Source organism: Protomyctophum bolini (assembly GCF_963924005.1).
Source record: "Protomyctophum bolini genome assembly, chromosome: 4".
Lineage (NCBI taxonomy): Eukaryota > Metazoa > Chordata > Actinopteri > Myctophiformes > Myctophidae > Protomyctophum > Protomyctophum bolini.
In genome coordinates, this window is record NC_137865.1 from 35,749,520 (window position 1) to 35,773,708 (window position 24,189).

Genomic DNA, 24,189 nt, shown 5'->3' on the forward strand with positions numbered 1-24,189 from the left:
AAATGACCACTTGTCGGCAGTAGTTACTACTGTACCTTTCAATCAGTTATAAGTGAATATAGCGTAGCCATGTCGATATCTAGAGAGAGACAGAGTGTGTATGTGTCTGTGTGTATGTTTGTTTTGTTGGGGGGCCCAACATGAGAGGGAGGGGGAGAGCTCTGCTCAATGGAATGGAATTCAATTCATTGGTTAGTCAACGTCACTAGTATGCCAGCATTATTGCCTTGCAAGTAGGCTACTTGAACACAACAGTTTTCTCTAGAGGTGGTCTTTCAGATTATGTTCTTTAAGAAGTTTGAGGCAATAAACTTTAAAAAATGTATACATAACTTTAATTAAAACCATAATGGTTAACATGGTAAAGTGGTAAACCATGTTTTTGATATTTTATCCAAAATTTACGCTAATCGGTACACATGATCAACACAGGTTTGTTTTTCATAATATGCCATCCCGATTGGCAATGAACAAAAGTGAACAAAATGCCTCAAATCATGAACGCAGCATCCAATTGCTGTGAAACTTTGCATGCACATTTCCACTATGTTGAGGAACAATTAATGCCACCTTGTTTTAACATTGCTCTATTATAGCGCCACCAGGAGTCATATCTCCATATTTTTGCCAAAAAAACCAAAACATGTTTCTAGTTCTGTCATCCAAAACATTGTTTATTGGATTCGTTTTGTAAAAAAAAAAGACACAAAAAAAGACAATATAATCAGAGAGAAACATTGAATTCAACACCATGTGTTATTTTCAAACAATCAACAATAATGATTAACATCAACTGATATTTAATACGATTTAGAAACTAAATGAAAAGTGCCCTGGGATATTTGATAAGGTCCTTGTGTGGCACTACGCTTGTGCAATGTGTTGGTGTGAAGAACAAAAGAAGGGGGTTTCAAGCTATAGCTTATTTGATACAAGGAATAAAATAAATGAAGCTATGATAAAACTAATTTAATATGATCAATGTGTCACGTGAAATAACCTTTAGCATGCAAAATAACAAGCTTACAATGAAAGTGTAACAAAATGAAGTAGGAGTACACTATGAAGATGTACAGCACATAACACTTCTTTCACACTTATTTCTTTGACTATAGGACTAATACAGAATCCTGTTTGCAAAAGTAACAGAACAGAGTAAACAGAGCCACGCTTAAATTGCTTCTTAATTCTTTTCGTAATAGAGACCTGCTCTAAATGCAATTAAAACCCCAATTTGTAGGAGCCACATTTTTCTTAAAACACTTCATCGTTGTAGTAAACCATGACATTCGCGCAAATGTCCGATTAGATAGTTCAACATGACAGCTAGTTGTCCAGCAATTAAAAGGAAAGGAAAATCCTACAGCAAAGAATAGCATGGGGAATAAAAATCTGTTTTCTACAGGAGTTATATAATGGTGCTTAAAATGATAGCATGGCACAAACGTGTACTTCAGGCAGATGTGGCCGGGGGATGGTGGTACAGTTGCCCACCAGCGTTTTTTTTTTATCGCTTACATTGGAGGCATTAATTACAGTATGATGAACTTCACAAAATAATGTTACTGTAAACAGGTAATGTCGAACCTTAAATGATGGTAGATAGTGGTAGCCACAGTAGTTAGCTGTATTCCACAAGTATCTGGAGGACTCCTCTCCTCTGTACCGTTAGTATGTATGGACTACTAGAGCATAGCATTGTGCATGGTGGTTTTCTGGACCTACTGAAAGAAACAAATTAATTTTCCTCCATAGAGATTTACAAAAGTATTTATATCAATTATTTTAAGCCTAGAATCCAGTCATCCAGGATCCTGGTGAATCATGACCATAACACCTTTGATTCTGTGAAGAAAGAAAAATGAAAACCGCCATACAAAGTGTATTTATTAAATTTTGTATATAATTATAATTTTAATTATAATTTTCACAGAATCAAAGGATTTATGGCCATGATTCACCAGGAGCCTGGATGGCTGGATTCTAGGCTTAAAATAATTATAAATATTTTTTGTAAATCTCTACAGGGAAGAATGAATGGCCAATGTTTCAGTGGGTCAAGAAAACCACCACTCCCATTGCTATGCTCTATACTAGGGCAGCGTTCTTCCACTAGAACTGGGACCCTAAGTGATGCTGGTCTTCTACCCTATACCAGTAAGGCAGTGGTTTTCAACCTTTTTCATATCAAGGCCCATTATTTATTCGGCATTTGAGCCACGGACCACCACGGATGATTTAGTTAGCCTCTCAGATCCAACACTAAAGAATATTTTGTTGGTGTTGGATAAGATTTTGTACACAATTCCATGCTGTATTGATGTTGGTACCATTAGGAGATAACAGTTGATCAAAAATGACAATTCTTCTACATTCTCTAATTGTGTAGATTTCTTGTAAATTAAGTAATGAAAATGTTTAACAATAACTTAACTCTTGAGTGTAAAAATGAAACCACAGGTCCATTTGGTTTCATTTTACACTCTCAAGAATTCAAGATCTATAATGGTCCATTTGGTTACCAACTCTCCATCATTTAGCTGCATGAGGACCACCTGGAACCCCCTCAAGGACCACTGGTTGAAAGCCACTGCAGTAAGGTCTATAAGCAAGGACCCATGGGTACCAGGTGGATACAAGTAAACTCCCAGGATATGATAGAAAGCCTAGAGCAGTGGTTCTCAAACTCACTTATTAGCACACGGACCCCCATTAGAAAAGATATGCCAGGGAACCCCATAAGAGATGTTTATGGCTCTATAGCAGTAATTATCAACCAATTTAATTTCAAGCCCGCTCCAGTTTGACATGCATTAGGCTACGGACCCCCATTTAATGGCATTTCTATCTCTGGGACTCCATTTGGTTCCTAACTATCAGTCAGCTGGGGACCCCATGGAACTCCCTCAAGGACCCCTGGGGTTCCCGGACCACTGGTTGAGAACCACTGGCCTAGCCAGGGTTACAGAACAGAGAAAGAACACTGCTACACATGCTTAGGAAATTCCCTTGTGTACTTCCCTCATCTATTCCAAATCACATTTCTGTTTTCAGACAGCAGCCGTGCATGCCGGCAAGTCAAGTTTTTAAGTTTAGGATTATTTGCCGTTTGATCTGAAACTCAGTCACGGTAAGATCAGCATTAAAAACCATACATTGTGTGGAAAGGTCCCGGTGTATACTACTGTAAACATCCCAACTGGTTGAGAACTGTTACACTGCCACTCTGAGGCCAACAACCGCATCTACAGGTAAAATGTGAAGATTTATAGAGCAACCAATTGCATTGTAATCCCCATAGGGGAATTTTAGATCGCCTCATAGAAGAACTGCGTTTGAAAAATGAACAAATCATCCCGGCCGTTTCACTCATTATGAAGAATCAACTGACTGAGAGAAAACGTTACTGCTGCTGAATTAGTTACATTTTCGCTAGAAACAGACTGTATGAAATGTGAGTGACTATCGTAAACGTTACAGAGCCATCTCCCCAACAATATCGCTGCGACAGTTTGTTTACTTTTGGACCACAATTCTTATATGAGACGATTTTAAGATGGCCCAATGTTGTTCTCTGTAGAGAAAAAACATCCATGAACCAGGGGATGAGCGAGTGACGTCAGGACTTCGGCACTCTATAGTGTAGATTGGATGCATACAATGGCAGTGAGATAATACAGCTGGAATAGTGTGTGTGTGTGTGTGTGTGTGTGTGTGGTATTTTGTGTGTGGTAAAACATTGAACATCAATACATGGTGTCTAACAAAAGCAACGAGGGCCTTCATTTCCATAGAACAGAGAATCTCGTCACAGACAAAAGCTGTAATCTGAGACAGCGGGAATATGTGAGAGGCACATACCACATATACCAGATATAATCAGAACAGTAAAGTCAGGTACCATACCCACTGAATATAGAGAGATTATGTATGATGTAAGTAAGTGATTATGTGATAAGATTTAGCTCTCAAAACTACTCCATATGAATACTGTATGTTTTTGCGCTTGGTGTTCTCAGCCACCATCCAGGGGTATTTAGTGGCCATATAGTAACTGTTCAAATTGGAAACCTTCAAAAAGACCTACATTTCAGCAACAGTGATTCAAGTGCATCAATTAGACACTGCACAGCAATGTGCACAGAGTAGGAACGCAGAGGAGAAATATGCACAGACGACAGCACACAATGTAAGGCCACTAAAGGCTGCCCAGCAAAAAATAGAAAGAAAGAAAAACAATCATAATGAAGATGAAAGTGAATATGAACATGTACAATCATGCCCAGCATAAAGGTGACGTTAAAAAAAAATACTGATTCAGAATGTGGCATGGGACACTATACTGTTTGGCTGTCACATCAACAAGCAAACACAATGTCGCTCGATGAAAGACAGGCGCGCCAGCATGCAGCACATTTATAAAAAAACATTGGCAGGAATACTGATAGGAAGGAATTTGGCTTGTAAGGTTTTGGTACTTAGAAGCCATACTGTGTACATATTATGGGTGATTGTTCCAGCGCAGACGCAATATGCCCCCCCAAAAAAAAATCCAGCACTGCATGAAAACTGCAGCAACCGGAGCCAATCAATTGGTCTAGTAGGGACGGTTAACCCTCTAATGCTGGAGACCCACCGAGGTTTAGTTATCCTCCTCGTCGTCGCTGACAAAGATCCTACCCTCTTGAGAGGTCTCCCTCTCCCTGATGAAGGTCTGTCGGATGGCCTCCAGCTCCGTCAGCTCCAGGCGCACCTTCTCCAGGTGGAAAGCCCGCCGGTTCTGGATCTGCCTCATGGGGAACGGATTCATGTCCACAAAGGCCATGTTCATCAGTTTCCTGTAAAAGGTGGAGGTACAATTAAGGTGGAATATCTATATAATGAAACTATCTGTGTATACACTGAGTATAGAGTGCTATGTCTACATAAAGTGCTATTTAAGTTACATAAGTTGAGCCTATGCATACGCCTGTAGGAGGTCGAGGCTAGGGCTAATATTATGGCAAGTGCTATGGGCTAAGATGGAGTCTGAAGAGGTGGAGTTTAGGAGGTTTTGGGGCAAAACCAAAACCACTCCCTCTGGTGGAGTTAGCTGGTTTAGCAAACTGTTTGAGGATTCAATGGAGTTAGCTGGTTTTGTCATAAGCGCTTTGTAATACTTTTCATTCGTTCAATATATATATATGCCCGACAGCGTCCATATCCTAAATAGGGATGCTATAGGTTGAAAGCTGTTAATAATAATAAATAATAAACATAATTTCTTGACAGAACAATGTCACAAACAGCTTTATAAAAACAGGAAAAAATGACAGCAACATAACAAAAAGCATGCTGTCCTTATACTGGAAACCCAAGCTCCATCCATAGGGAACAGACTGTGTAATACCACACCGGGTTGGCTGGATGGTTTTACCTTGAGTCCAGGATTGTGCGTGTGAAGTATCGAAGGTACTTGAAAATGGTGGTGGAGTCTTCCAACTTCAAAAACTCCTCCTCTTTGTACTTGAACAGAGCGAGGGCGAAGCGGAATATGATCTGCGAAGAAAGTGGTATGAAGACGCCCACAGCATGTCAGGAGAAAGCAACATGTGAAATCGAATTCCACTGAAATGTAACACCATTTCAGGGGACTGATACCTACTCTCTAGAACCATTACTGTAGGCTAACGATGAAATGCACCTGGGAATGCGAACCCTTACCGTCCCTCACTATGCTAGCCGAAATCTTGCAATCTTAGTTTTTTTTCCCCCCAGTTTTCAGAAGAAACTATGTTTCTAATATGTCAGTGGTGCTTATCCTATTTCTTGTCAAGGACCCCCAGAATTATCTGTATTTGGCTGCGGACCCCCATCTGAAAATATGTTGTTCCAGTGACCCCCCCTACCAGAAGCAAATATTTTAGTTAAAAACCTTCGCTCTGAAAAAAAATATATTCAAAGATTTGTGCCACATTTCACGCACGCACACAATCACACACCCCTGATCAGTAGTTACACTGGCCTCGGGTCCTACCTTGGGCCCCTCGTACAGGAAGGCGTCCCAGACCTTGAAGAGGATGTCACTGACCACGCTGTCCACGAACACCACCAGGAACCAGTTGAAGGTGATCAGTGAGAAGTCCACCTTGTTCTGCTCAAAGTGAGCGTGGAGCCGAGGCAGCTTCTCACTCATCAGGTCTTTGAACACGCGCTGGTCCACCTGCACACAGAGATACAGTGGAGTGTGGATGTGGGTTAGGTTTTAATTTCTAAATTAGTACTATGTAGGCATGTAACGATATATCGTATATCGATATTATATCCCGACGATATGTATCGATTTATTAAAAATGTATATCGATTCAAGACATTTTCAGATAAAAGGATTTGGGGGCGTTTTACTCATTGCTGGCTGTCTGAATACCAAAACATTAAATAAATAAAAAGGTCATTAACATTTTGACATATTATTATTGCTTATAGCAGCTTTAAGTACAGTACTACTACAAAGTAAGTGTACCAGTTTACATCACTGAGTACGGTTGTATGGGTTGTATGCATGAGCTCAACTCTCTTGCTGATATGATGATCCCATGAAGTGATGTTAAGTATAGCCACTAGAGGGCAGCAGAGCATTGAGCCTCTCTCAAGGATGCCCCCCCCCCCCCCAAAAAAAAAATAAAACAATAAAACTTTAACAAACAAAACTAAAAAGTCAAAGGACATTAGGATGTATGTTTATTGCCTGAACAGGCTGCTAACCAAACCAGGACACATTACATCACAGTTTTATGTTTTCCCACAGCAGCAGCAGCAGCAGCACAACACGTGTCACATTTCTGCTGAGCTAATGCATTCTTCCTCTAGTGAGTCATCAGCAGCAGTGTCCTGTCACAGGGACATGACATCATTAGCCCACTTAGACCTGATAGGACGCATCGGTGTACCGGTAGTTGTCACCCTTATAGCTTTTAACCACTTTAACTGCTACTTTCTACTATAGCTGTTGAAAAATAGCAGATCTACAAGCTTATAGCTTGTAGATATATTATATATATTATCAACTGCTGCCCTCCATGAGGCGGTTTAGAGTCAATAAATATAATAAAAACTGACTAAATAACTCTTTTGTACATGAGTCTGTCCTGCTTTTAAACCAAATTCATTAAACCAGAGGATTATGTTCTTGTTCCTGTCTGTTTCTGTGATTTTTGTCTTGTATGTCTATCATTTTGTAATGTATTGTGTCTACCGTATGTCTTGTCTGTATCTTGAACGGTGATGTCATGGACGCAAAACACATTTCAGTGCAAGCTGACAATAAAGTTGTATCGTATTGTATTGTATCGTATCGTATCATAGTGCGGCACCGAGTTCCACGCTATGAGCTTGTAGAGCTGCTATTTTTGAAAAATCTTGAAAATGTGGTGCAAATCTTTGAATATATATTCTTTCACAGCAAACGTTTTTAACTCATATCTTTGCTTCTGGGAGGTCCCTGGAACAAAATATTTTGAGATGGGGGTCGGCGGCCAAATATATATCATTCTAGGGGTCCTTGAAATGAAATAGTTTGAGAACCACTGAGTATAGAATCATAGGATTATAAGAAAACTGTCACAATTTAGAAGACATTTGTAGAATCTGGTCTCAGGTCTCAATCGATTAACAGATGTACTCTGGATCAGCAGCGTGCCTCAGTATAAAACGTCTCTAGTGTGCACATGGTTTACCTGAGAGCCCAGCAGTGTCTTAGTGTAATAGTCCCTTGGCATGAAGACCTCCACGATGGCTATGAGGCACCAGAAAGCATCCTCTTGGTCCAGATAGAGCAGAGCGATGGCTGCCAGCCTGACAGAATGGACACAAATAAACCTCACTGAAACATACTGTATATTGTAGGTAATCAAAAAATTCTGACTTCAGCTTGTTTAGAATATTAACGCTTCTAAAGAGAGATCAGTTTTCCGACGGCGATGTAGTAAAGGAAGATTTCACCTCCCGGTTTTCGGGGAGGGGGGATGAAAGGCGTCTCCCTCTCACACTCTAGCGCCTTTATTCGAAAAGATTCCCCGGCACCCAAATTGTTAAAATGTACGGCACCATCAACCACATCCACAGTACCTGTTGAGTCCTTGGCAGTAGCCGATGTCGGGATTCTTCCAGGAGAACGCCATCAGCACGTTCCTGAGTTTCTGGATGCCGTCTGCGCTGGGCGAGGCGTAGTGCTTGTTGTTGGGCAACGTGCGCAGCAGGTCCAGCTCGATCTGCTTGGAGGCCGGGTTGGCCTTGTCCTGAGCCATGGACAGCAGTGTCTCGTAGTAGTCCACAGGCTTCTGCTCGCGGAACTTCCGCACGTGGAAGTTGACGCACCAGTGCCACACCTTGGAGCGGTTGCACGGTTATTAGATTTAACTAAAAAAAAAAAAAAACTAAAAGAATATTTTCGTTAACTGGAACTAAATAAAAAGTAGAAGAAAGAAAGAAAGAAAGAAAGAAAGAAGAAACTAACTGAAACCGTATTTTGTGTTTACAAAACTAACTAAAACTAAGGTAACTTAGTTTTCGTTTTCAAAATATTTTTTTATAATCTGTAACTGAATATATATTTAATTTTAAATGCTATCTTTTCTTGAGTTTTTAATTACACAATATTTACTCTGGTCCTGAAAAGGGCTGACAATACTAAAACTAATAAAAACGAAACTAAAACTAAGCAAAAACTAAATAAAAACTAGCAAACCCACTCTAAAACTAACTGAATTAGAAAAAAAACAAGTCAAACATTAACTAAAAACACAACTATAATGAAAATAATAATATGAATTCTAACCTTGGATCGGTGCACGTGAGGCACGCCGCTGCGCATCAGGGCCTTGAGCTCCGGGGAGCGCACCAGGTCCCGGTTCATGGTGCTGGCCAGGTAGTTCTCCCACTTCACTCCCACAGACACCTCCTGGTCCGTCAGCGACAGGGACTTGAGCTCCAGGGCTCTCACCCTGGCCACGAGCTTCTCCTCCTCCTCATCCTCCTCATCCACCGTCTTGAAGCCGCAGATGTCGTACTCACTGACGCGCGCAGAGAGGGGGAGAGAGAGAGAGATGGTCAGAGTGAGAGTGGAAATAGTGTGGCCCTCTGGAGTGAGTGTCGGAATATTGTGGCCCTCTCCATCATCAAAACAATGTCCCGCCCTTGATCTAGTCCATACCTGACAGTGTGTGGTTTAAAGATGGGGTGGCCCTCTTGCTGGTCGGTGAGGTCCAGCTGCAGGGCGTCCTCCAGTAGTCTGGAGATGACCTCCCGGGCGGGACTCTGCTCCGATGACGAGCACACCGGAGTCTTCACCTCCTGCAGCAGCACCAGGTACTTGCTCTCGATCTGACACAGCTTAGCCTCCAGGGCCGTACACTGGAGAAAATACATGACGATGGAAGAAAAGAACGTGAAACTAACAGTTTATCATTTAGGCATTTAGCAGACGTAATCTAAATTACATACATTTAGCCTTTGCATACACCGGTAAGGTCATCGAGGCTAGTGCAAGTGCTACGGGCCAAGATGGAGGGTGAATAGGTGTGTTTTCAGACTACGGCGGAAGATTGGGAGTGAGTCTGCAGTTCTGATTGCAATGGGAAGTTCATTCCATCGTTTTGGAGCCAGAAGGGAGAAGGATCTGGGACCAGTGGAGCGCTCATTTTTAACAAAAGCAACAATGTACTCCCCATAAAGGCCTATTCATAGTCTGGATTTTAGGTGGTGAGGTGACCACCGCTCCGGTGGTGAGGTGACCACCGGAGCTGAAATAACGTTGAGCGGTGGTGAGTAAAAACAGAGAGAAGGGCTGGAGCGGTGGCGGTGGTTTGCTCTTCACCGCGGCTCGTGATGTCATGTTGTAGTTCGGTGGTCACCCCACCACCGTAAATCCAGACTATGTATGAGCCTTAATGCTACACTGTTGCTATTCGTTAAATGACTCCATTGCAATGCAACCTGCAGGAGAGTGGATTCTACCTTGGCTTCCAGAGCTTTCTCTCTGCTCTCCGAGTTCCTCCGTAAAACCGTCAGCTCCAGGATCTCTTTGTTCAGAAACTTGTTCTGGGATTTATAGCCCTGAAGGCTGTCCTGAAAGGAGACAAAACCGTGGTGAAAATAAAGAGGAAATTGACAAGACTTCAACAGGATATAGCCTATGATTAAAACGGGTGTTATGATAACGTATATCATTAGGTTCCCAAGTTGCATCGTTCCCAAGTAGGCCGGTGGCCGACTGCGACGGGCACGTACAGGTCTAGTAGTTTCATAATGTATGAATGAATGCAATCTGTCACGGGGCAGCCCGTGCCCTATACACACACACACACTGATTAAGGACATTGCACGCACGCACACACCACACAGACTGTGGGTAGTGGGGCAGACAGGTCCATATAATCATATAATGTCAATACTGTTGATGTATGCATTTACAGGATGTACAAATGAAATGATACACAAAGGGAAAACATTCCGTTTATTAACCTGTGTTTATTGCAACCTCAGTGTTTGTATGGCCTTTCCAGTACTGGCACTTTAAGAAGGGGGGAAGGTGCCAAGTACTGTGGAGGAGTAGGGGTGTTCCACAATGTCAAGTGTAAAGTATGTCTATTATCGGGGGAAAGGAATGTAACCCCATATGATGTATAGTCTAAAATAGAACATCTAGGTGTGGGGTTGCCTATTCAGGTTCAGCTGATAGCTGTGAGCTTGTAGATCAACTGTTTATATTTAATTGCTTCTTGGTGGGTGGTAGGATCCTCTCCTATAAAGGGGAGACTGCAGGCAGAGCTAGTCAGTTATGCTGGGGCAGGCATCATGCTGACAGCCCTGTGAGAGAGCTGCTAGGGCCCATGTCATGGGCATAGCCTAGTGTGTTATTTTTCCTTTTTCCTACGTTGTACCTTAAGTATTTTTGAGTTCTTTGTTTTGTATTTTGGGCCAGTATTATTTTTGCTGTTTGATTTTTCTTTTGTGAATATCGACACTGGAGCTGGAGGTTTTTGAGCAATAAAAGCCACCAAAAAGCATCGCTGACTGTTTTTGGAGCCTTGGCCCTCGGGCAACTTCACACAATCGAATAGACTTTGTCAACCAATACCTTGAATTCCTGTAGCTCCTTGCCGAGCGTTGGCGAGCTGCATTCGTTGGGCTGGCCGCTCATGGTCTCCAAGCCCTCCTGGGACAGTTTGATGATGGCGTCATCCTTGGCTTGGATGGTCTCCATTAGCATGCCCAGCTGCTCGTTCATCTCCCCCACCTTGACCTTCAGGCCTTTCAGCTCCTGCTGCAGGCTGTCCTTCTCCAGGGCGAGGCGCTCCATGTGTCCACACAGGGCCCCAATCTGTCCGTCTCGTTCCCGGAGCGCGGCCTCCGGCTGGAGGACTTCCTCCTGGATCGAGGCCGGGGGGGCCGAGATCTGGCCTACCGGAGCTGGGCTGGTGGAGTCCTGGGCCAGTGGAGCCCAGGAAGCTGCCCGACTCAGAGGTTGTCTCTCAGTCTGGGAAGTCCTGAGGGTCTGCTGCAGAAGTCTGACCAGCTCCTGGTAAGTAGAGGACAGAAAAAAAGAGTAAGACAATAACAGGGTCAAGACAGGTTCATGCTTCGCTTTTAAGCCATTAGTTGGGAGAAGAATAACAAAATTGTTTTTTTTAGAGTTTGTTTCAGTCCAACTGTCATGTTTTACTTCATCACAGAATAATTTAATCAGAAATTGTCAACAAGACAATTGTACAATCTACGGTTGGTATGTTCCTGAATCCTGACACAACAAGCTTCAAAATAATAATTGGTGGTTTTCCCCTGGCCTGGACAACCAAAAAAAATCTCTCCCATTTGGTTTCACCACTTCCAATTGCACTTGTTTATCTTGCATCCTGTATGCGTTCTCTCTCCTGATTGGATAAAATTGGTATCTGTTTTTTTACAGAGGTGGAGAGATTTGGTTTGTTCAGTAACGGAGATCCTGTTACAGAACAAACACTAGCAATGATTGTTATCGGAATATAGAGCTATTTAACACTTAAATATCACTTACCCCACCTATATTCCAATGCTACTTTTAAAAGGCCAAATGTTGTTATCTCAACTAGAAAAACAAATTATAATGTAATAAGAACTTTTTTAATCATTGACACATTTGACATATTGGTGAGAAGAGGTTCGCACAGCTCCAAGCATTTTATTTGAGGAAGAGTAAACAACGTTTCGACCCCTTCGGGTCCAGAAGACCCTGCTGGATCACATTTAACATAAACAAATACTAATAATATTTTTGGTATACAATAGAGCTTGGTGTTACGGCTGAAAATCTAGCTTTTATCGAATTGTAGAGGGCCATACTCACTGACATATTCAGTGCTGCGTGTGTTCACTGCATAACTAAATCCAACCACAACTAAATAATAAACAATCAAATATTAAGTTGATGTCCATGTTATCTGCCCGGCTAATTGTGTTGGGTTTAAGGTCCATTTTGACTTGATGGCGATATTTCCAGATGCCTTGCAGAGTGAGAGAAGAAAGACATTGAAAGACACTGACCACAGCTACTCAAACGGAGCATGTATAAAGTTGTACTATTTCTGGCCAGCTTTCTATGATAGCAGATTTTGACTATTTCTGGCCAGCTTTCTATGATAGCAGATTTTGTGCACGGAGAGTAAACTGTAAGCTGTAATTGACACAGCTGCTATTGTCGTTGAGAGAACTGCTGTTTCGGTCCTCAGCATGACTACGATCATGACTAATCACTTGCCGTCTTCCTGGTTATTAGTGAGGAGTCAGAATTACATCTGGGAATCTAAAATATTTGTTTTCCCTTTGAATCTGCAGAGCTCTGAATGTGTCTTGAGAGCATTGACTAAATGGGGAGCTAAACATGGTAAAGATAGATTTACGCTTCAGCCAACTGATGCGTCAACACTACTAGTACTACACAAGATTTTATGAAAAGTCACACACACAGTTTCCAGTGTGTGAGAGAGAGAGAGAGAGAGAGAGACATGCACATGTACCTTCTGGCTGAGCAGATCCTCTCTGAGTTTGGCCTGCTCCTGGTGCATGCGGTTCAGTTCTTCCTGTTGACCCTGAAGCCGGAGCTGCATCTCTAAGGGTCTGCTGCCGTTAAACTCCACCGGCGAGCTCTCGGCACTGCGCGTCTCGACGGCGGCGCCACGGGACGACTTCCCGGAGCCCATCATGTCTCGCAGCAAGGGCCTCCTGTGTCGTGATGAATTGCGTCCGAAGTCAAAGAGGGACGCTGACCCGATCGAGTCTGAAAACACAAGAAGAATAGAACTTGCCATACAAGCTGTTCTTTGGCTTCCTGTAGCCAAACCCTTTCCTGAATCAATTACTTTGCCATGGCTATGTTTTTTACGCTTTGTTTAAAAATGGTATGAGTGTGGATATATGTTTGAGTGGTGCAACCACTCCAAGGAACAGCAATGTCCGTGTTCACCTACTGTATGTGTTGTTCACCTATGTGTTCATGTGACGTTAATTAATGAGCACCAGTATATGAGTACCAGTAGGGGCGCTGTTGTGCCAGAAACAGAGAGGGATAGTGCTGCACTGTTGCCTGCTAATGAGAGAGAGAGAGGAGAGGGGGGGGGGGGGGAGTTGCAACACTCAGTTCACATTTTTTAATCACACCATCACACTTCATACTGCAAGTGTGACAATTGACAAATGTAGCTAACTATGCGCCATGTGATGACAGACACCCTCTTACCAATGTGGTCATTGTGAAATAGATGTACGTAGTACATACCGTACATACGCATTTATTGTGCAATAGCTGTACATTCATCCACTTGTACATACAATCCTGGAGTTTGTGTGTGTCATAATTCTCCCAAGTAGGCGAGTCATACAGTATATTACATAAAAAATAAAAACTGTATTCTGATAACGGGTACTTTAAGTTGTGGTTACAGGGCTGAATCATTCAGGCCGCGGTAGTCAAGTCATACACCCAGCCAGGCCACCCTATCCCTTTACCCACACACGTGTATGTTTGGATTACAACAGAGCCATAGAGTATAGACAGAGTTGCGACATTGAGGGCGCAGAAAACAGCCCGGTCACGTGGTCATGTACTCACGCGAGCCCTATCGACTACAATACATTCCGTAAACTTCCGTATTTCAAATCTGTTTTTATGCCAAATATTGCGATATCGATATGATATACGATATTACCGTTAAAATGTCATATTCTACATTTTAAGTGTTGCAACACTTAAAATGACCACATCTCCATGATATGATCTACCGCACCACGGATATGTCAACATGAAGTTGAAATAGTTCTCTCTTTTTGTATCTTTTTGTCATCAGTTTCCTCCTTTAAGTGAAAGAAAAGTAGTGTCAAAATATCTTTTGTATATTCGGTTTCAAAACAGGCCGTATAGTAGCTTTTCGTGCTGGGGCCCTTTACCGTTTTACCGTTTGTCGAAAAACGTCTTTTTTGGAAGATAAATATCCTCCGAAGTAGTTATGCATGATCACAGGGGTGACGTGACATTGTAATTGGCTGGCAATATTAGTGGGAGGGGCCTATGTAAGCGACTGTGGCAACCACACTTTGCAATTTTGAAAAATTGCGACCTTAGTTTTGTATTGTTTGTTTTGTTACTGTATCTAGCTGTACACGTATTGAGTCAATCAATGACCACCAGAGTAAAATTCATGTACCGTATATATTCTTTCATATTAAAAATGCTATCTTTGCTATGAGAGTCATGCTAAGCGGCGTAAAGGTCGTTTTCATGTCTGACAAGTGTGTGTGGGCAGTGTTGATTTTGTCAATTAAAGCATGACGAAAAATGTTACCTTTTTTTCACTGACAAATGAAATGGTAACTAAATGAAAATTAAGCTATGATGACTAAAATGAAGACTAAATAAATTGACAATTTCGTCAACAAATAAAAACTAGACTAAAACGTTGGGGACTAGTGGACAAGAGATCCAGTATACCTGTAAGTAAAAGTCATTTTACACTAGGTTGCATGCTGAAAATAGCAGATCTAAAGGCTCACAACATCTGTGTAAAATCAGTCATTACGACGGCATGAAGGCCCGCCAAAACAAATTTAGTTGACAATCAACTGTAGATTTAGTCGACTAAAACTAGACTAACGGTAAAACATTCCAGGTGACTAAAATGTGACTAAAACTAAATGAACTATTCAGAAGACTATGACTAAAACTAAAATCAAAATTTGCTGTCAAAATCAACACTGCGGGTGGTGTGGAAGGGAGTGGACCTACGCCTGTGGGTGGTGTCTGGGTGAGGTGGTTTCTGTTCAGGGATGTCCTTGGGCGGAGGGTCCACCAGCTCCCACTCTTCTGAGGCGCTGTTGGTGTAAAATACGCTGCGCCTGTTCTCGCCTCCGCGGCCCGGCCGCAGATGAGACATGGAGTTCCTGAAAGCGGCGAGGACATAGGAATTAACTCAGAAACGGAGCTGGACTTAAAAAACATGGAAAGCAACAGGAATGTGGTAGTTATGGTAGGTACTATCAGAGTCGGAGACACAAGCTGCTTCACTAGAGGACTGTGAGGTCCAAATGGCAGGAATAGGCAGATAAGCTGATAACTTTGTAATTTAGCAGTGGAGATGTCCTTAAACCATTCAGGGCGGGAACCCCTTTCGGTGTTTTAAGCATTATGTTATACTTTAACTATTGGTCCCCACCACTGGTGTGCGCTTTTTGTTTGATACTTTAGCTATTGAATAGGAGCTTGTAAATCTAAAGCTATTTTTGGGAAAATCGTGAAAATGTGGCGCAAATCTTTCAATATACTGTATATTCTTTCTTTCAGAGCGAACGTTTTAAACTCATCTTTGCTTCTGGGGCAGGTCCCTGGAACAAAATATTTTCAGATGGGGGTTGGCGGCCGACATATGATTTTTGGGGTCCATGACATGAAATAGTTTGAGAAACACATAGGTTTTTCAGAAAACTGTCATGATTTATAAGACATTTGTAAAATCTGGTTTCAGGTCTAAATGTCACCTTAGGTGACATTGTAAAATACGCCATATAGGGCCATATGTCAGGTGTTCTACCTGCACAGCCTTTGTGATCTACTGGTAGATCACGATCTACCTTTTGGGCACCCCAGTCAGGCAACTGGAGCAGTGTCATAGCTGGATTCTTGGGCTTACCGGAGTTCGGAGCCCCAGTTCTTCAGGGATAAGTTGAGAGGATTTTTGCCGGAGGAGGGCCCTCTGGTCGACTGTATGCCCACCATTCCACAGCCGTCCGATTCCATCTCCATGGCAAAGTCACTGCGGACCTTCTCCATGTTCTCGCATGGCTTCTCGAAGATAAATGCATCTAAAAATTCAACATGAAGAGGCACGATCAAAGATTGGGGGGGTGGGGGGGTACTGTTCTCTACCAGAGTTGCCTGGAATTTACATCATGAGGAAACATTGTTTGGTACATTGAGGCACGCAAACATGACTTATGTCTAAAACTAGGAAATAGAAATCCAGTTGTCTCATGTGTAATTCCTGGAGTATCACTTGATGTCTATCAGTCAATTAGTAAGCAACCCATTACCCACTGGTAAACTGGTTTATCTGTCTGTTCCTGAGCAGCTCTCCATCCGGCACAGGCTATTATTGAGGTCAGTGGACTAATTTTCCATCTTCTGGATGGTACAAAAGTGAGTCAGGGAACATGTGCCGACAACGTTGGGTCAGTGCCAGCCAGGCAGCTCTTGACCACATCCAGCATGATGATGTCATCATCACACAAGATGCCATTGACTCACTTTTCATTTTTACACTGCAATTCAAAGACAGGGTTGGTTTTGAACGTTACGGTTCAAGGCCAAAATGTGAAGGGCGCTACAGAAAGATACAATGGAGGGTATGCGCAAGAATAAAGTGAATGGCAAATCGAGTGGCAAAGAGACGGGCAAAGTGAGTTTAACATTGTTTAACGTTGTTTAATGCAATCAGATAGGACTTTTCTGTTTGGATGCATGCAGGGCTGTCAAGGCCTGAAAGATCGTCCGGCCTGGCGAAGACAAAAAATCTGACCTGTCTGAAGCTTGTTGTGCAACACCCTGTTGGTACCCTAAACATAGGACACATACATAGGAATGGACGGACATTGCTGCACCTCTGAATCTCACTTGCAGCAAATATATATTTTTAAATCTTTTAACACCTTTTACTTTGGTCGTTTCTTGCGCACACACACACACACACACACACTCCCCCCCCCCCTTGGAGACCGGCTAATATGATTACTGAACATTCAACACAGCGTAAACTCCAATTAACAAGCTTTAACTCCACATCAAAATGCTGAAACTAATTATCCAGCCCTTCTCTCGCCTCCCAATGCATTTCATCAGAGCTTTCTGGCAAGGATCAAAGGGCTGTCATATCCGCAATCGTATCTGACAAAAAGCAAACAAGTAGCTGAGTGAAAAAACCAAGTATTTCGCAATGGCCCTGTCTGTGGGAAACAAAAAAGAAGGCAAAACACATCACCATATTGGTCCCATATTTGCCCAAACCTAATTAAGATGTAATATTGCTAATATAATTGATCCAATGTTTAAACTCAATATTGCATAGTGCTTTTATCTGCAACGAACTTTGCTGTGTATCCTTGGTCAAACATGGGTGTTTGTTTAGCTACAGCAGCTGTGTGAATGTGAATGAGTCCAGCTGAGGTGTACACATCATGAGAACACATGCCATGCATGTGTGTGCTTGTACTTGTGGAAAATCTTGAAGTCCTTCAAAATCCTACAAAGTGAAGGCATTTCATTGGTCATCATTTTAAAAGGGGGTTATTTTATGGTACAGGCTTTGTGCAAAGGGGTTTGTTAAGTTGAGGGTTAAAGGGGACTTTGCCAGTATTTACGTAAATCCTATTATTATATTCTATTCCGAGTGTGAAAATCGGACACAAACACTCCCCAGTGTGTTCTGTGTGTCGACAGCTCTCTCAATTCAATTCAATTCTCTCTCTGTACTGTAAACTCTGTCTCTGCCAGCCCACGTTAAGTGACTGCCGGTCAGTCACTTTACTGGATCTTCATTGGCCTCACAATTCAATTAGATTTTATTACGATTCACCGATTTGATTTGATTCTACGATGCCTCTCATTTTCTATATTTTTCTTACTAACTTACTTACTTATTACTGCAACTTTTTTTACTAGATCATCCCATCCCTCAAAACCTCAGTAATGTAACCAAATGGATTGTGATGCCAGAGGAGTTGGGCTTTCCATAGTAGACCTCCAAGTTCACAACGCACATTACATTACAACATTTAGTGCGCGTGTTAGATCGTCACAGATGATTTGGTGGAGAAATGTGTCCAGATTTTCAAAGTACTTGTTGATCTCAGGCAGCCTCTCTACGTCATATTGAAGGAGCATCAGCATAGCGTTAGCATGTACCTTGACGTAGCGTCACAGTTCAATGTGACAAATTTTCATGTCAGTAAATTATTTTCAGTCATCAGTATTGTGGCTCTGAGAGCCAAATGGAAAGCGAATATACCGGTAGTTTGTACAGAGTTGGTGATGGGCAGTGGTGAGAGTCAAATTAACCTTAGGGGTTCCGGCAGGGGGGTCCACACTTTTTTCACTTGAGAGCTACTTTCAAAACCAGCTACAAGATCTACCTACCCAAATAAGTATTATCCCTTGCTGAACACTATTGGAAACATAGTATTGCATTGTGGGTTTGAGCTGACAGGCCCTTTTATGTCAATCAAGTCACCTTGATTCAAGTGGCAGATTCCAAAAAATGTGGTCTACCTGTACAGCCTTTGTGTTCTACTGGTAGATCATGATCTACCTTTTGGGCACCCATGGGTTGGAGAATTACGCATTAGGAATCTATGGATAGTGCTCCCTGTATGTGAGTGTATGTGTGATTGCGCGCATGCGTGTCCTTTGCTCTACCGTTGTCCTTTGCCACCAGGCCAGTGGGGGAGTATGTAGTTGTAGGAGAGCTCCAACAGTCCCTCTGCCCAGCTCCCCGTGTGTTGCTGTAGTCCCAACGCTTCTGCTGTAGCTGCTGGAGCCAATAATGCATCTCCCGTCTGTTGGCAGCCTTCACACACACCGCGCGCACACACACGCACACGCACACAGTTATTCAATGGAGGCAGGCATTATAAAAGGTTTTATCTTCTCATACTGCTTCTTCATATAAAAGGCTAATCATCCCAACATACTAATGACCGAGATATTTTGGCTATCATCAAAGACACCTATAAGATTGACATTACTGTATAATTATGACTTTTTTACCATTTCATCGGGAATGATATTACCCACGAGGGTCGAAACGTCGCCTAAATAAACCTTTTTTACTGGGAGCTACAGAACAGTGTGCAGACCTCACTTCTCCATTGTACATATTTTTGTTCAGCATTTTTATTGTTTAATGACAGGCCATGACATAACTGACAACATGTCACTCAGACACTCACAATGACTTTGAGTGTGTTTCAATCAGGAGTGCCACAGGCTTCCTGGTCAGGTCCTTCTCAGATATGTCATGTGAATCAAAACAGATGATACTTTCATTCTCGGTTCCAGCCCTGGGCCAACAACGCCAATTAGGGCTGTCAAAAAATATTAACCATTCATAGTATACCATCTGTTCACTGACGGAGAGTTTCGAAAACAATAGCCTACTTTTAGAAACAAGTCTGGGTTAAGTGAAACTAGAGGTGGGTTTTTTTTAGAAACCAGAAATCCTGGTGGTGATGACACCTGCCTTAACTGGGCAGTTATGGCACTGAGGAGTGAGTCGACACATCCCCAGGAAATTCACTGAAACCGACTGAATAATCACAGACCTAGACTTTCATTCAATGTAGACTCTCAATTGTCACTAGTCTAGTAAGTAATAATAAGAATGATCAGCAATATAATGCTGTAGTCTGTTTTAGAAGCCTACACATTTTATCTGGTGTCACTCATACACTGTATGTATGATAACAGAGAAAATGTGTATCAGACCAGTTCATGTGAAAATTAACAGATGCAAACAATGTATCAGTCAACATTAACTGATACATTGTGTGTAACAGGTATAAATATATGTTATTGCACTTATTGCCTATGTTATATGCCTCCAACAGCTCGTGACAAAGCAGGACTTTAACAAATGGGTGTGTCTGTCTGCAACTCTAACAAAGAGCATTGATAAGTGACAATTAAGTGACATCCCAAACAAATAAAGGGCCATATTTGCAGAGCAGTGATATAGCCCTATCCTAACTGAAAGGATGTTTAGATTTTTAGTACCTTCAGGAGAAATTCCTTCCCCGAGGTGCGGATCTCAAACAGTCCCTCGTCTCCCTCCACGTCGTAGCTGAAGCACGCGTCTCCTATCTCGATGTGTCCAAGCGGCAGGGCGTCCTGGGGCGTCTTGAAGTAATACAAGTAACACTTTCTCGGATCATAAACAAACCACCTCGGTTTGTAGCCCTTCAGGGGCCCCTTGCTCGCCTGTTTGTTCAAGAAGCCGCATAGTTTCGGGGGCTGCTGCTGGTCCTTATTATTATTATTTGCACCCTGCTCCACTAGTTCGGCCACAACAACAACAACATGATCCCCGGACTTGGAGGAGGCCTCGGTTTGCTGTGAAGCTGCTGTGGTGGTGGTGCGATTCGCAGCTTCGCAGCCATCCTCATCTCCATGCATTTTTCTTCTTGCCTCGAACTTTCTTCTTCTTGCAATGCAATGCCCAGTACTTCTGTTTCCATCCGCATGACCGGTTGTTTCTGGTACACAGGGATTATGGTATTAGTAGTTCTTCTACGTAGTAGCTACAAGAACTACAATTAGTTACAGCAAGTTCAGTATCTGCACAGCCAGCTAGATGGCGGTATATATCGATATCATATGTGACAATAATCTAAAGCCCTTACGTCAAGTCAAGCCATCCCGAATGCATGCAGTCACTCACAGGCACAGCTGATTGATCGATTGATTGAAAATGTTTATGTCACACTCACAGTATGCAGAATGGGTAGGCCTACATTTCAAACGAAAGTAGGCCTATCTTTGAATATTCTTTCAGAGTGAACGTTTTTAACGCAAATCTTTGCTTCTGGGGGGTGCCTGGAAACAACAACATTTTTCAGATGGGGGTCCACGGCCAAATATATAGGCTATAGGCGGCCTACAGTATTTCTGGGGGTCCTTGACATGGAAAAGTTTGAGAAGCACTGACATAGAAAGAGGTTTTTCAGAAAACTGTTTTTTATAGAAGCCTCAGGTCTAAATGGGTTAAAGACCAGTTGTACAGTTGTAGTAAAGGCTTTGCTTACAACTTAGGCTAATATAGTCTCAAACAACACACTCATTCAGGGCCCTGGTTGTAAAGTTTGTAGCAAAAGCTTTGGTACGGATCAACATCTGAAACGACACATGTCATAGGCTACAGAGAAGCCCTTTATTTGTACAGTTTGTAGCAAAAGGATTTTTCGTGAAGACCACATGAAACGACATATGAGTACTCATACAGGTGAGTTAATTCTGTTGTACAGTGTGTGGCAGAGGCTTTAGTGATATGTGTGGTCTGAAAAGTCACATGATGATACAAAACCCTTCTGTTGTACAGTGTGTTCTAGAGGCTTTTACCAAATGTGTATTCTGAAAAGTCACATGATGATTCACACAGGAAAAAGGCCCTTTAGTTGTGAAGTTTGTTGCAAAAAGGTGAAAAGGCTTATACAAATGCATGTCTTAAAAGACATGATACAAGGGAAACGTCATAGGTCTTCTCACACCTCAATGGCAGTTGCTCCTTCATCGCGATCAACTAAGTGCCAAACTAATACCAGACAAGCTAATACACTGTAACCGACTTGGAGAAAGGAGAGTGCATATAGTGCATAAACTAGCCTATAGGCTACCTCCCATTTGCCCAACAAGAAATACATTTGGTTTAAAAAAGAAACGTACCGGTAAGGAATGTTGTTATTTTGGGTATTTTGGACAAACAAACCTGTAATGTAATGATGTCAATAAGAGCAACCTCACAGTTATGGTAATGTCTAACCGAACAGCCAGGGGAAATGTGCATAATGTGTTCAGAGCATGAAAATATTTCTGACTAAAGCCTGCTTCCATCAGCAGCATGCTCCATTTCTAGAACCATTTGCATATAGGCCTCAGCACTAGCATGTGTGCAGCTGCAGGTAGGGGAAGTTGTGGTCATGTAGTTTAAAGGTTGTTCATTGATCTTGGTATTTTGTTTTCTGTTGCTCTCTTCCATTCAAATAACATGAGCCTAAAAGCTTTATTTTTTGCATTTGAATATTTGACAACATAGGCGTGCTCTGTTAAGCCCTGTAATCAGTAATGGAATCTGGTCTATGTAACAGTAAGTCATATTCACAGAGGGCAGTGGACAGTGGAGAGGTCCTCCACTGTCCCACCTCAGTAGTAGCCTAGCCTCTTTCAAAGTGCCATAATTGAACTGTTAAATATAATAAATAACTCCACAGTGCTCATGTTATGCATGTAACCCTAATGGCCCCAGTTTAATTCCTAAATGGTTAGATTAGAGAATGGAGTGAAGAATGGTGTCCGGGATATACAGCCAGTGACTGTAAATACAGCCAAACAAGGCTGCCTACTCTGAACTGTCCAATACTGTAATTCCACCAGGGGACAGCTGAGATGAGCTCCAGTATGGCTGCTTTATAGCCACACGGAGCCCCCGTATCACAGTCCACCAGAAGCTGCCCTGTCGTCGGAATCTAAATCAGCAGATGTTCTCTATGTGAGGGCAGTAATTAATGAAGCCGCACCATCAGCGATATATTGCCCCGAATATTTAATGCTGCCCCTATTAAAGCAAGCTGGATGTAACAGCATGAGGAATTAACTGCATATTTGTGGCACTGCCTTCTCTGATGACTGCACACACTGCTCGCTGCTACAATTCCTCAACTTCCTTCCCATTCGCCCAAGTCCCACTAACTGATTATGCAAATAGCATATTCATGATCAAGCCCTCTTCTGTCGACATGTCGTAACTCGTAAGGTAGCCTAATAGTTATTATGCACCATTAGAAGATAATTCTCACAGGGGTCACCAACATGTCCGTAGGCCTACACAGACAAATGTGTCTGTGGCAAATATTACATTTTCTGTTTTACTCACCATTATAATGTTCTTATTTTGATCATAACACCCACTTACTGAATGTCAAGTCTCCAGGTTTTCTTCAGAATAAGTATGGCAATTATTTATTGTGATAACTGTGGTTCTCAAATTCTCAAAGACCCCCTTTAACTAATGGAACCATTTTATAACACTCTCGGAGTTACAGATCTGTTATGGTCATTCAGTGCTATCTATTTATGTGTTTCTGGTAATATTATTGTCCTCTCATTTTGTATGTCCGTGGGAAAAATGGAATGTTCACAAAAATGTCCACCACAAACCAACATGGCGATGACTTCTGATAATTTGTCATTGACAAAATTAATAGCTTAATTCTCACTGCCTCAGTCCATCCTATGGAAGACATGAATCAAATAACCCACTTTCTATCAATTATATTATATATTATTTTATAATCCCCTGCGCATAATCCCCCCAGAAGCAAAGTAAGACGACTAGTGAATCATCACCCAACAAACATAACGAAGGACAGCTTCTAAATACTAATGAAATATGCTGGGCTTTGTGCTGCAATGTAATCCCAATGGTAAATACTGAAGCAGCTCAGCTCTTACTCCTATAATGATCTCATTCTGCTTAAAGATGTCATTATACAATGGGATACGCATAGTCTAGACATAATGATGTGATATCTTTATTGTTCCTCAACCATCCTGAATGGGAGGAGATATGAGCTGAGTAGCTTACATAGTATGTAATAACTCACACAAGTTTCAGGTCGGTTCAGTCACTGGAAACAGTGGAAAGGATTCATGACTTAGAAAGTAATCTTTAAGATTTACTTTAAATGTGAAGGCCATACTTCCCACCTGCATGTCTGTGCCTCCATGTAAATCCAATGTAAATATTACGTTTTAATTTGACTAAGAAAGTTTGTTAAGAAAGTATGGGTGCGCATGCACGCAGTTTGTGCTCATGTCCAGTGAAAGCAAAGAAGAGACTAATGCAGGGACAAAATGCTTTCGAA

General features: G+C 42.1%; 1 protein-coding gene across 1 annotated transcript; it reads right to left on the minus strand.

Annotated features, from left to right (window-relative positions):
* Positions 1 to 646: 646 nt before the first annotated feature.
* On the minus strand, positions 647 to 20,737 carry tbc1d2b (TBC1 domain family, member 2B). Its single transcript, XM_080761886.1, has 14 exons — positions 20,327 to 20,737; positions 18,971 to 19,121; positions 16,194 to 16,365; positions 15,293 to 15,447; positions 13,032 to 13,291; positions 11,117 to 11,557; positions 9,994 to 10,104; positions 9,191 to 9,390; positions 8,816 to 9,050; positions 8,107 to 8,366; positions 7,716 to 7,833; positions 6,017 to 6,202; positions 5,417 to 5,538; positions 647 to 4,838 (listed from the first exon to the last, which is right to left on the minus strand). Exons 1-14 carry the CDS (start codon positions 20,723 to 20,725, stop codon positions 4,643 to 4,645), a joined length of 3,006 nt encoding a protein of 1,001 aa, XP_080618012.1. The 5' UTR covers positions 20,726 to 20,737; the 3' UTR covers positions 647 to 4,642.
* Between the last annotated feature and the right edge of the window lie 3,452 nt (positions 20,738 to 24,189).